The sequence below is a fragment of the Varanus komodoensis genome, unplaced genomic scaffold (assembly GCF_004798865.1).
Source record: "Varanus komodoensis strain SLA01 unplaced genomic scaffold, ASM479886v1 scaffold20_1, whole genome shotgun sequence".
Lineage (NCBI taxonomy): Eukaryota > Metazoa > Chordata > Lepidosauria > Squamata > Varanidae > Varanus > Varanus komodoensis.
The window spans coordinates 12807218-12820193 of NW_025335587.1; the positions used below are offsets into that span (position 1 = coordinate 12807218).

The window sequence follows — 12976 nt, forward strand, 5'->3', positions numbered from 1 at the left end:
GGGACCTAAACCTTGGGACAGGCAATCCTGAAGGTAGGAGATAACCCCACTTGGAATTATTTAAGAATGAGTTCCGGGGCTTTCTGGTGCCCAGAGCCTTTGCAAATCCCCGGCGCGACTGGCCGAATTTCTCCTTGAGCGCTGTCTTTCTGTTGCTCCCTCTGCTAAAAGGAGCCACTGACTTGCCATTCAGAACAAGTAACCCCAGGAGGGCCAGCAAGGACTGCCCCTTTGAACGATATTCCACACCCTCCCAGTCCACAAGTTCTGCTCACATTTAAAATAATTCATAGAAACATAGAAAACAGAGCGAGTCAGAAGGGGTCTCCCGGGCCATCTAGTCTGACCTCCAGCACCAGCCGGCTCCGCTCACAACATGCCCACCATGTGGACGTCCAACCTATCCTTGAACACCCGCACCGATGGGGCCTCAATGGGCTTCATTTTCTAGCCCTCTCATTTCCCCAGTCGCTTCCCAAGTAGGATACCTTCCAACTGTAGCTGCCAAACCCATGGGACAGAAAGCAAGAAATCCACCCCGTTTCCATGGAATGCGAATTTACCGAATTTTGCAATGGAAACAGCAGCTTCGTTTTCCTTTGAATTTGCATTGCTCCAAATTTTGCAGTGGAGTTTCCATCACAAAATCAATACTCCAGGGCACGCCAGAATACCTAGATTTATTTATTTTTTATTTATTTATATTTCTATTTATATCCTGCCTTTTCCTACAAAGGGCTCAAGGCAGCTTACATCATTCTCCTTCTCCATCTTATCCCCACAACAACAACCCTGTGAGGTAGGTTGGGCTGAGAGTCTGTGACTGGCCCAGAGTCACCCAGTGGGCTCCATGGCTGAGCGGGGACTAGAACCCAGATCGTCTGAGTCCCAGTCCCACGCTCTTAACCACTACACCACACTGGCTCTCTGAGTGTGAGTGCAACACCTAGAGAAATTGCTTGCAAATTTTGTTTATTGGGAAGGATTGTATATGAAAATGCATGGTGAAACTCATACAAAAATATGTACGAATGTTCGTGATCTTTGTAATTCCTATCCCATTATTCCATTGGGGGAATGATGCAGTGGGAAAAACCAAAATGGACAGTTTTCTCCATCCATGGGATAACCGGACAAGCAATTGACAACTATAATTTTGAGAAAATTTGCATTTAATTGTCTAAGAATTTAACAGAATCATTAAGTTCCTGCATTGACATGCTGTCGTCTAATACATGGATACTTGTCTCAATCCTCCCATGGATACATGCAGAAAAGGTACTTTTCACGTACAATTTATAACTGAATCATAAACTGGGAGTACAAATGAGGCTGTGGCGGTTACTGGAGGACATGGGTGAGCAAGAGCGATAGGTGTGGCTTCAGGTGACATAGGCTTGGCAGCCGGGCGTTGATTCAGGACTTCAGAGGTGTAGGGGGAAGCTTGCTCCTCAGCCAGAAGTAAGTTTCTCTGTTTTCTTGGTGCCATTTCTGTATTGTGCTTTCACAGCCTTTCAGAGACCCCCATCACAAAACATCTGGCCAGAGGTGGATGCATGGAGAGCACATGGAAAGGACAGGCGAATTGCTAAAAGCAAGGCGGAAATTTGGGTGCTTTGAATTTTCCTTTAAATTTTTGGGAACGGGTGGAAAATGGTCCAAAGTACATGGGACACCCGCCCCACACTCACATCCATGCCCCCACACACCTCGCCTCATAACCGGGCTGGTGTCTTGGCCTCGACTCGACCCATGAGGAATGCCGCTTCCCAGGCACCCAAATGATGGGAACAAGGTATTCTCCCTCCCTCCCTCCCTCCCTCCCTCCCTCCCTCTCTCTGTTTTTTAATTAGTGAGATCAAAGACTAGATTAAGGTGCATCTTTGCTGCCAAATGGTTGTTGTAATCGGGTCAGCAATTTGCATGTTTATGGCCAAGATAGAGCAAGACTTGGAGATAACCACACACGGTTCTCACCGGATCGGTTCACAGGCACTGCTGCTGAGCAGATTGCATAAGGAGGTGACTGCCTGTGTTTTATGAGGCTTTCCTGTGCTAAGGGAAGGGGAACGGCTTGGAAAGCAGGGTGGCAGCACAAAGATTCAGGGCACCAGGTTCCAGGTTCCAGGTTCGAGCGGGGCTGGGAAACTGCCCTGCTCATCCTACGGAGCTCCGTTCGGATTTTGGCATCGGGGGCAGTGGGACGTGGGTGCCCACTGCCACGGCCCTGCTGAGCTCAGCAGTGACCAGGAAAAAGAGTTAGTTGCCCAGCTGAGCACTGAAAGCAGTGAATTATGCTGCTTTGGAGGTGGCTTTCGAGTGTTTGCAGGCTCCGAAGATGCTGCTGAACACCAGGAGTGCAAACGGCCGAAATCCAGCCCTTTGGTCGTGAAAGCAAAGTGAATTGACCCTCTGACTCCCCGCAACATTATGCATGCCTTTTTAAAAGTTTGGGAACAGTTTTGGATGGTGGCTTCCAGCACTGTGGCCTGTTTTCAAGATGATAACGAAGGACCACTAGGGTGGTGGCCGGTTTGCAGGGGATGCCGTATGAGGCGAGACTGAGGGAGCTGGGTCTCTTCAGCCTGGAGAGGAGGAGACTCGGGGGGGGGGGGGGGCTGTTGGCGTCATGCAGGTACATGTGGGGGTGCCATGCAGAGGTGGGTCATGACCTTTTCCCCCTGAGGATGGGGGCACATTCCAATGGGGCAAAGCTCAGGGAACCAAGGTTCAATTTGGATGCCAGGAAGCGCTTCCTGACAGTTGGGACCCCGAGGGTGTGGAACGGGCTTCCACGAGAGGTCGTTGAGGCCCCATTGGTGCGGGTGTTAAGGATAGGCTGGACGTCCACATGGTGGGCATGTTGTGAGCGGAGATGGCTGGAGCCGGGGGTCAGACTGGATGACCCAGGAGGTCCCTTCCGACTCGCTCTGTTTCTGTGTTTCCGTCATTGCCCACCCTGGTGTGGACAGAGCTTGCTGGGTCATGGGTCCAACTGCTGAATGCAGCTGCTTGCATCATGTAATTTTTTTTTAAATTTAAAGCATTTTTGTCCCGCCCTTTACAAGGATCTCAGGACGGCGATTCTGAGGCTGATTTAAGAAATCCGGGATGCAGCCCAGAGCGGGCTGGTGACGAGTGCTCCCCTGCGCCCCCGCCCCCCCTGCTTATGTGTTTCTAAGAGCTCTGAAAATGAGATGCCGCCCCCAGTCTCTCCTCGGGCTTCCCCCAGCAGCAGCTTGACCTTGAGTGAAGGAGCATGGGCAGAGCGCGTGAAGGGAGGAGCCAGCGGCGCGTGGCGCAAGGCAGGTTGCGTGGAAGAGGTTCCCGGGGCCTGTGGCGCAGAACGCGCGTGCGCCACATGTCGATCTTGAGCGAACCCCAGATCGCCCCCTCTGCGCCACAAAGCGCTTTCTTTGAGAGCGGCTCTCTCCTCCTCGCTTTCTTTCCCTGGGCTAATTGCATTTCATTTTCCTCCTCGGATGCTTATAATTACCCTGTTGCATGTGCTGGAAGGGAGCCAGAACCTTTGCGGGGGAGGAAGAAATAGCTCAAGGATCTTCTTCCCACAGGGATGGCAAACAAAGGAGAGAGAACCCGACGGCCGAAAGGGAATAATTTGGGGCTGGGCACGCAGCGTGGCGCCCAGCAAAATCGTCCCCGGGGCTCTTTCCAGAGGAGCAGGCAGAAACGGCGAACGGCCGGCTCTGGGCGCACAGCAACCGTGGCTGCGCCTTTCCCCACCATGCGGGCTGGGTGGAGTTTCCGTGTGTCCCGCTCGATCAGCCTGCTGGAGGGGAACCGGGTTCAAATGCCCCGTCAGTCGTGTAGTTCAGGGCCATTTCAGGCACATCCCCGATGGCGCGTCCGTTTGGAGCTGTCTTCCCCAAGTTGGAACCCTCTATAGGTGTTGGATTGCAGACCCCATGGTCCCCAGTATGAAGGTGGGGATGATGAGAGTTGTTATCTCCGTGCTTCTACACGGCTGCAAGCTGGGAAAGGCTGTTTTAGGGAAATCGGCTCACTTTTAAGGGCAGCCTACACTTAATTCTGAATAAATTGATACACTGTCCCGCAATTCTGTGTTGCAAGAAGAAACAGCCGTTTGAGAAACAGTGTGGCTAATGGGTGGAGCGGTGGATTAGGAGACCCGGGTTCTAGTCCCCACTTGGCCATGAAGAGAATTGGGCTGGTCATGGGCTCTCGGCCTAGCCTACCTCACAGGGTTGTTGTGGTGAGGAGAAAATAAAGAGGAGGGCTACGGGAACTGCCTGTTGGCTAGGTGGCCGAGAGCGGCCAGGACAGGGTGGGTGGCAACGCAGGTTGCTCTCCGCACTTGAGCGTGCGGGTGCAGCCACCACGCCTTTCCTCACACGAATTGTATTGGTTCCTTTATTGCCGTGATTTTCCTTCCTGCTGAAAAACGGCATCCTGGGGGGCTGTTGGATCCCTCTCAGACCTACTTGCATGCCCAGCAGCCAAACAGCCTGGCACTGTGGGAGGGGGAGGCTGGCTGGGATGGAGACACCTGCAGCCCGCCGTGTCTGGAGGCCACCAGTTTGGGGAAGCTGCTCCAGTCTCGCAGTGCAGTGGTCGGCCCCGGGTCCCAGTCATCCTCGCAGCAGTGCGTGAAGATGCCAGCCATGTTGGCCCTGCCCCGTTAATGATGGACCCTTTTATTTCTGGCTTACCCCTATTTTATCTGTCCTGTTCCCTTGCTGTGTTCTGCTCAAACGTGCCAAACTGAGGACCAGCTGTGCATGTTGGGGCATTTTGTACCCGGATGTGTGATCCCACATTTTCAGGCCACAGTCTTATGGGCTGCTCTGTTTCTATTTTCCCATCTCCTTTAAAGGAACTCAAGGCGGCTTACTTAATTCTCCTCTGCGCCGTCTTACCCTCACCACAACAACCCTGTGAGGTAGGCTGGGCGGAGAGTGTGGGGCTGGCGGAAGGTCACCCGGTGGCCGAGCGGGGACTCAAACCGGGATCTCCGGGAGTCCCAGTGCAGCACTTCCAGCCCAGCCTTTTGCAGGGCGGCCTGGGAAGTCGCTGTTGCACGTGGGCGAGCCTGGTGCAACATTTGTGCACAGCCGCACCAGCATCCGAGCAAAGGCACCCAGAGCACGCACTGCTCCTCACAACCCGTCCCGGCCGCTTTCCCTCTGCCCCCTGGCCTCTCGGCTCTCTGCACGTGCTCCGTCTGCGCCCTCCGCTTGTCTGGCTCGGGACGGCCTCGTGCCGCCACTGCCAGACGCTCCGGGTTTTGTGCCGATCGCCCCGAGCCGAGGAACGGAGCCACACATCCTGGCTGGCAGGGGTTGAGGCCATGCATTTATGCATGAAGATGGGGCTTAGGCAGCAGGGACGGGTTGTAAGCGATTTCCTCCACGGAGATTGCCAAAGAGAAAGGCCATTTCCCATGGCGGGGAGGCACCTGCTCGCCACCTGTCTCCCTGCAGCGTCTCCTGAGAGGTGTCAGCGAACGTTCCCATTAGCAAATACGTTTGTCTGACGCTGGCAGCTCCTTTGTGTCGGGTGAATTACAAGGCGCTCTCCTCTCCGGTTGTTCTTTTCCACAACAACCCTGGGAGGTAGGTCAGCTGAGCGTCCGGAACGGGCTAAAGTCACCAGGGCTAGTCCAACACTCTAACCACTGGGCTGCACTGTCTTTTGGCCACTGAGCTTCAAGGCACCACTCTTGGGGCTTCGAATCTGCCCCGTCTGCTCAGTGACACAATTTCTCAGGTGTTCCTAAGGTTGACCTGTCCTGCTTCTGCGAGGATCTGCAGTTTTGAAAACAACAGCCCACCAGTTTTTCCATTATTTTAAAATTTATTTATCTACTTATTCATATCCCTCCTTTTTTCCTTCCAAGGGACTCAAGGCAGCTTCTGTATTTCTCCTCCTCTCCTCACAACAACCCTGTGAGGTAGGCTGGGCCGAGAGTCTGGGACTGGCCCAAAGTCACCCCGTTGGCTCCATGGCTGAGCGGGGACCCACATCCAAACTGAGTCAGTCCAAGGCCTGGACTCTCAACTGCTTTCCCACACGACTTTTCCCCGCAAAATCTATATTTTGGCCTCTATCCTCATCCAGATTGGATGGCCAGTGTCAGCCCAGGGCTGGCCGATTCTTCCCTTTCCGTAGACCGTCCCTATAGCTTAGAGAGCTACCACAGGGGACGGCTGCTTAGAGATCCCACACTTCCATCCTGCCGCCTCACTTGGCGTCCCTGTGGCCAGGGAAGGCCAGCGGGTCCGGTGTCTGGGGCTCCCTATCCTTGTCAGCTTTCATCCTGAGCTTGAGGGGAGCTCTCCATGCTGCTCAGCGTGGGGGAACCTATTCTGGGGATGGGGTTCAGAGCCCTGCCAGCAGAAAAGTTCCCACATGGACTACATTTCATGTGGTGCCCTTTCAAAGGCTCCATGGAGTGCCGTCACTGAAAACCGTTCAAAAGTGGCACGGCCAGAACGTTGGCTTGGGATGGGTCCAGGTGGCCATTACAGCGGCTTCAACAACTGGCAGTGCAGGTGGGACAAGACTCAGCCTATTCTGTCCCTCCAGCATTTACAGCTTCCTTCTCATGCTCAGCCCGGTGAACCAAGCCACGAGGAAGTCGGTGAGTGCTGTGGATCGAAGCCTGCGCCACTGGCAACCTTTCCCGTGCTTCGTGCGGGGTTATGCGCCACAAAAGCTGCTCACATGAGCAGGGCTTCTTCTTGCGCAGCCCCTGCCTTGAGCACCCTGGTGTGCTTCTCCACAGCTCGGATTCGTGGCCACCGCCAAGCAGAACGGAGCTCCGGAGCTGAGCCCGGGGAATCCGACCGATCTAAACCCCCAGATGGATTCCCTGCACACCCCTAGCTACCGGGCTGTTTCCAGGGTCATGCGCAGAATAAACGAGGGCTTTGCGGCAAGGCCATGTGAACTGCGGCTCCGGGATGGTTCAGCTCAGGTGTGGGGACGCCAGGTGTGGGGACCGCTCGTTTAGAAAGGTTCGCCTAGCAGCGGATGATGGGGCGGCCTCTGGGCTAGAGAACCAAATCTCCTGAGCCAGTTTGCGGTGACCCAAGCCCCTGCCTGCGCTGCCTGCCCTCGCACGGGAGAATCAGGGCCATGCAAAAGGGCACCCCAGAGGCAAAGGTGGGGAAGCGGCATCCCAGGAGGAGTTTTCAGGGCAAAAGTTCTCTCCTTCTGACTGGGATTTTCTCCTCCCGGCCCTTCAGGTGTTTTGCATCACCTTTGCTGTCTCTCCGTAGGGTTTCCAATTTAGTTCTCCTGAAACTGTAGGAAAACAGGCCTCAGGGGCATCTCAGATGGAGTTGAGTGTGAAGAAGGAAATCGGCCCCAATTAGCTGGCTCAGATCTGCCAATTCCGGGAGCATCGTTTTCTGGAGAGTTCACCCTAGAACGGGGACACCAGCTCCCCAGCGGCAGCAAACGCCAATTTTAAACATACCAGGCGGTGCTTTATGCAAGTGTCTTACCTGTCACCTCGCCTATTGCTGATATCCAGGGATGAGTGCTGATGTTTTTGGTGCTGAAGCAGGCTCTTCTGTGTGCTGGAGGAAGGAAGAGGCAGGCATGGGCAGCTGTGGGTTGCAGAGGGACTAGAAACTTGTGAGGTATGCAGCCCACAAAGAGGAGACGCCTGAAAACATCCCAGCGAGACCTGAGTCCAGCCAGAGCCATGGCTGGCTGGCTGTTCCCTTGTAAGCCCAGAAGGAAGTGGGTAATGAAGTAGAGTACCCTGAAATGGGGAGGCTTCCGCTGCAACAATTCGTTGCAGGTGCTCACAGTAACTGAAGAAATGGCTGTCTCTCTATCCTGTGATACCATCATACCCCATTTGTGGTTTTCCAGGAAGCACTATTCCATTTATTTATTTATCTATCTAAAACTTTAATATCCCTTCCGCTACTGAGGTCTCAGGACGGCCTTACAATAAACAGGGTGGAAGCACAGCAGCCGAGTTAATTGCTATACACTAGAAGCCCCGAGCAGGTTCTCCTTCCTATAATGCTCACAGGTACACTGCTCCCAGCTCTGCAGGTTCCATCTCCCTGGACCCATTCTGCACGAATTTGTCTCGCCTGCTTTTTGGAAGCCGTCGCAAGGAGAGCTGTGCCAGGCCGGGCGCGGACGCTCCTCCGGGAATGCGGTGCCGGCGCCTTCTCATGAGCAGCGATCTTGTGCCCCCTGCACACCGCCTCTTGTGCCCTCGGAGCTTGGCTGCTTCATCCAAGCGTCTGGGCAGGGCGGCCTTTTCACAGTGACAATCTGCTGTCCCCTGTTGCGCAGCAAAGCATTTTGCGGTGGCTTGGTCTGGAAGGGGCAATTAAGACTGATAAACATTTTGATTTAATTTCATGTAATTTCTTCACCCCCGTCAGCAGGCAAAGTTCTCCAGGCCATTTCGAAGAACATAATAAGAGGAGAGATGCTAAAAATGCAAATACAATAAAGCACAGTATAACGTTCCATTATATTCACAGATGTGAAAGTGTCTAAAATTTGAATATGCAGACTTGAAAACCGTTGGAACATCTAAAATAAATCCAATAATGCTAGATTTAATTAAGACAGCTGACAGTACCCATTGCTTGGGGAAGGAGGGCAGTTTTAACCTGCTGCAGAAAATATGCTAATGTTGGCACCAGGCGAGTGTCAGTTGCAGGGCTTCATTCCATGATCGGGGCCACCACTGAGCAGGCCCTCCTGCTGGGCGTCTCCTTGCACCTCCTTTGCCGTTCACAGTAAGAGAAAGGCCCCAGAGGCGGATCATGGGGTCTGGGCCGCAGCTAGGAGCCAAGACTGTGGAAGCTTTTGGGGCCTGTGCTTCAGAACCTCAGCCTCCTTTTCTTGGAGCATTAAGCTGCACTGCTTTGGTCCATGGAGGCTTCACTTAATTGTGCAGCTAGTCTGCTGACACCCCGCTCCTCTTGAAACCTGAAATCACTGCCCGCATCTTGTGGTGGTAATGAATGTGTTGCAATTATAGTTTAATTACCACGAAGCATCAACAACAATGATAATGAATGTTCGGCTAGTCTAATAAAAGTATCCGGAGCGGGCTAAGTGGTACTCACAAAACCCTATAATATATACAGATTTAAAAGTATGTTATATAAGGAGAAAATTGAGCACCACTAAACTCCAGTTCCTAGAAACAGCGCCAAAGATTCAAACAATGGTTTAGCGGCGAATCTGGCAGCAGTAAACAAGGTGTAGCACCTGCAACCCTGTGAAACAAGCATCTTCAAGAAGTAAGTTATAACCTGCTTTGGGCAATTTATTTATGACACTTGTATGCTGCTTTCTGGACAGCTCGCAAGGCACCTATCAGTGGTATAGAGGATAAAAGAACAACAAATTAAAAATGAGTCAATCCAAAATGTCCAATAATATCCGTGGAAGCAGGAGACAAATACACTGGACAAAGAAAAACAAGCAGCAAGAAAGACATAATAAAACAGCCAATTATAGTAAAAACAGGTGCAAAATGAAACCGTCTTTACCTGGCGACAGAAACTGAGTAGTGAGGTTGCTAATCATTCAGGGAGGGCGTTCTTGCAAGAGGAAGGAAGGTGGGTGTAATTGAAATGCAATAATAATAATATTAACAATTTCCCTGAAATTTAGAAGAAGTGTTTTCAGGACCTGAGACCAGGAAATAAGGCTTGTGGGAACAGGTTGCCTAGGATGTGATTTTAAGAAAGCTGCTTCGGCTTTTTTTCTGTCTGGTTTTGTTTTCATGTCTCCAAATGTGTTTCTCTCTCCTGCAGGTGTTTTGCTAGACATCCAGCAACATTTTGGGGTCAGAGACAGCGGAGCTGGCTTGCTTCAGACAGGTAAGGGGGCTGCTTGGTGGTTTCCTCCCGCATCCCTCCGTGTTTGCCTTTTCCACCCAGTCTTCCGCCTGATTTCCCAAGCCAAGGTCAGCGCGTCCTTGGGAGCGTGAGCTGGCTTTGTTTTAAACCGTAATCAGCTGGCAAATGTGTTTCTGTGCACTTCTGTCCTTGTTTGGCGGCAGCTTAGCTGCCTCCTGGTCTTCGGCGTTTTGAGCAGCAGCCAAAGCCGAGAGGGATGCGGAGGCTTGCTGCATTTCCCCAGGGAAAGAGCATCCTGGCCCATGGATGGAGTGGACTGGACCACCTCTTTGCGGGAGCTGAACTGGGATTAAGGCGAGCGCTGAGCCAGTGACGGAACAGCAGCTTGGGTCCAAGGAGGACGTTAAAAATATAAGCATCTTTTAGCTTGAAGTGCTTCCTGCCAAGCTTTAGGAGCAAAAGGCATCTCGGCCTTAGAGAAGGTGACAAAACTGCACCAAGCTGTGTGGAGACCACCTAGTGAACAGGGTAAAAGTGGAAGGTGGCCATCTGTGGGGTCTTGGCTCAGGCCCATGGGCCTGTTCAAACACCTGTGACTGGGGCTACAGTGAGCATGGACCTGCTTAAGGTCGTGTGGTCCTCGTCTCTTGTTTTAGTAGAACTGCCCTCCCACCAACCAGAGCCAGGGGGCGGAGCCAGTGCTGGCACAGGGGCGGAGCCAGTGCTGGCTAGCTTGACCCACGTATCCAAGTTCCAACCAGGGTTACTGTGGATCAGGGCTAACCTGCCCCACTCCCCAGAAACTTCCAGTGATTGCTACCGTTAGACACGAGAGTTAAAAGCAGTTTGCCAAATGCCCTCGCCGACTTACTGGAATTACATGGGAGACGCCAGGTGGGTTGCCGCCTGCTCCTGCTCGAAAGCGGCCAGGCGGATGTTTCACAGCCAGGCTCGGAACAGATGTCGGGGGCTGAGCCCCCATCGCTGGGTGGGCTTGGGCGCTGCCAGAGAGCTGCACCCTGAGCAGCTGCATGGCCCCACACCCCAGTCACGCATGCGTCTCCCACTTGCGTCTGCACAACCACGCACACTCAGTGCACAGGGCTGGCAGAAAGGGTTTGAATGCCTCTCACGGGTGTGGCACATGGCCCATTTTTCTCTCTCTGCCTTCTGATGCCAGGATGCAGTAAGTTTTGTGGGGCTGGGATGCTCTGTGTCCTCGGAATGGGGTGCAGCCAGGGGCAGGGGGAAGTGGAGGGAGAGGTGATCAGGCCAAAAGGACCGTTGTTGTAGTCAAACCGAACCTAAAGGAGAGGGATGGGCGCACCCCACTTTTCAGGGCCCAGCACCCTCCTGCAGTGTCCCAGCTCCCGTGCCTTGGGGGCTGATGCTGAATTTTGGAGCTGGGCGTAGACGTTGGAAGGGAAATGGCTGAGCCCCGAACAACGGGTGTCCATTTCCCTATCATTCTGTAAATTCCTGAAAGGCATCTCTCTGAAATAATTCGGATCCCTTTTTGCACGCCGTTTTTTCTGTTAATATTCTGTCTCCTCTCCCCAGCATTATAAATAACTCTGGTTCCCTAGTTGGTGGGGTTATAAAACAGGGTCCATTAACAGTGAGGTGGAAGATGATTTATTTCTGCTCTGCGCTGCTGCTGTTGAGCAGCGGTGGAGGGAGGGAGTGGGGCCAGGTGGGGGTTACGGCAGCAAAGAACGCGAGGGACCGTGAGTGCCGAGGAGCATCGGTGGGTCCGTTTTGCAAATATCTCTGCGTGCTGAGCCGGGGCGGCTAAGCTTCTAGGGCACCCCCGCAAGGCATGCCCCGTGCTCCCCGCTTTTACATCTGCACCCCAGGAGAATTTAATGCCAGGGTCTGCACGCTCAGCTGGCGCTGCCTCCACTGCCCGGTGTGTGGAGGGGAGGGGAGGCGCCCAGGGAGATGGGGGTCAGAGGACGCATTCCTGCTTCCCCCGTGCACGCCGGGCGGAATACCGGATGGGGAGCTGGGCATCTCTGTGCTGCAAAGCGTTTTCGTCAGCTGATTGGGAGAAATCCAACACTTGGGTCTTGCTTAACTTCGTTGTGTTAGGACTGCCGCATTTCATTGACTGATCGATCACATTCATTGATTAAAATGTTTGGTTTGAATAATTGGTTAATTAGGCAGTAGATTTTAAATGGGTTGATGCCAGCGCTATTTCATCGGCAATCCCGCCCTCTCTTCCGAGATGGCCGTGTTGCTTCCTCTCTTAGGTTTTTCAGTGGCCTTTGACTTGGACTGGCCGTGCCTTCAGGGAGAGGGTCGTCCTCCATGAAGTGGGACCAGAGGTCACTCTAACGCCGTGGCTGGGCTTACATACGCTGCAAAGACCTGTGCTGTCTGTACTCAGATCCTCCTGCTCTCCCACTGGCTGGGTTCAGACAACACAATACCCAAGGGTTGAATGCAGGCCGAGTGCGGGCTGTTGTTGAACTATGGGGGCTGTTGAAACATGGGGTATTGTGCTGTCTGAACCCAGCAGAACTAACCAACCATGGCTTGCTTGTCATAACCCATGAACTGGGCCCATGGTTTGTTTTTGGGTTGTGAACTGTGGGTTGCTCAGGGATTACAAACTGCGGTTTGTTGCTGTGGCTAAGTTCAGATAACCCACAGTTCTCCAACAACCCACCATTCACCAACAGCTCACACCCAAGCCACATTTCCCAGCATCCCCTGACCAGCCATGCTGTGGACAAGCCCCAGAATATTCAAGGATAAGACTTTTTCCAAACCCTGTGAGTGGGGAGCTGTATTTTTGCTGTGGCCAAGTCAGGACCTGCCTCCACTGCAGAGCTCTTCTCATCTTATTCTCTTCTTTGGTGTTCTGGGCACAGTAGAAACTCCTCACACGAAGGTTAGTGCTTGGCCACGTGTCTGGGATTTCTTTCTTTCTTTTTTAATATAGCCAATGTAGTACTTTAATTCTGGCTGAATCAGAACCATGTAGCCTGCAGTCGGCACAACAAACTGTGGTTTGCATTAACTGCAGTTTGGACTCCAATCTTGATTGGCATTTCAGGGAAACCATGGTTTGTGCAGTTTTTTTAATCCCCTGCATCTTCTCTTCTCTGCAGCAGTTGCTCAAGCCACACTTTTTG

At 52.9% G+C, this 12976-nt stretch overlaps 1 protein-coding gene across 1 annotated transcript in view; it reads left to right on the forward strand.

Moving 5' to 3' along the window:
• The window catches only part of SPNS2 (sphingolipid transporter 2), a 113910-nt gene that overhangs the window by 25850 nt on the left and 75084 nt on the right, over nucleotides 1-12976 (forward strand). Inside the window, exon 3 of the mRNA XM_044430365.1 lies at nucleotides 9789-9854. Within this exon, the coding sequence (XP_044286300.1) occupies nucleotides 9789-9854 (66 nt within the window). The remainder of the gene's footprint in view (nucleotides 1-9788; nucleotides 9855-12976) is intronic.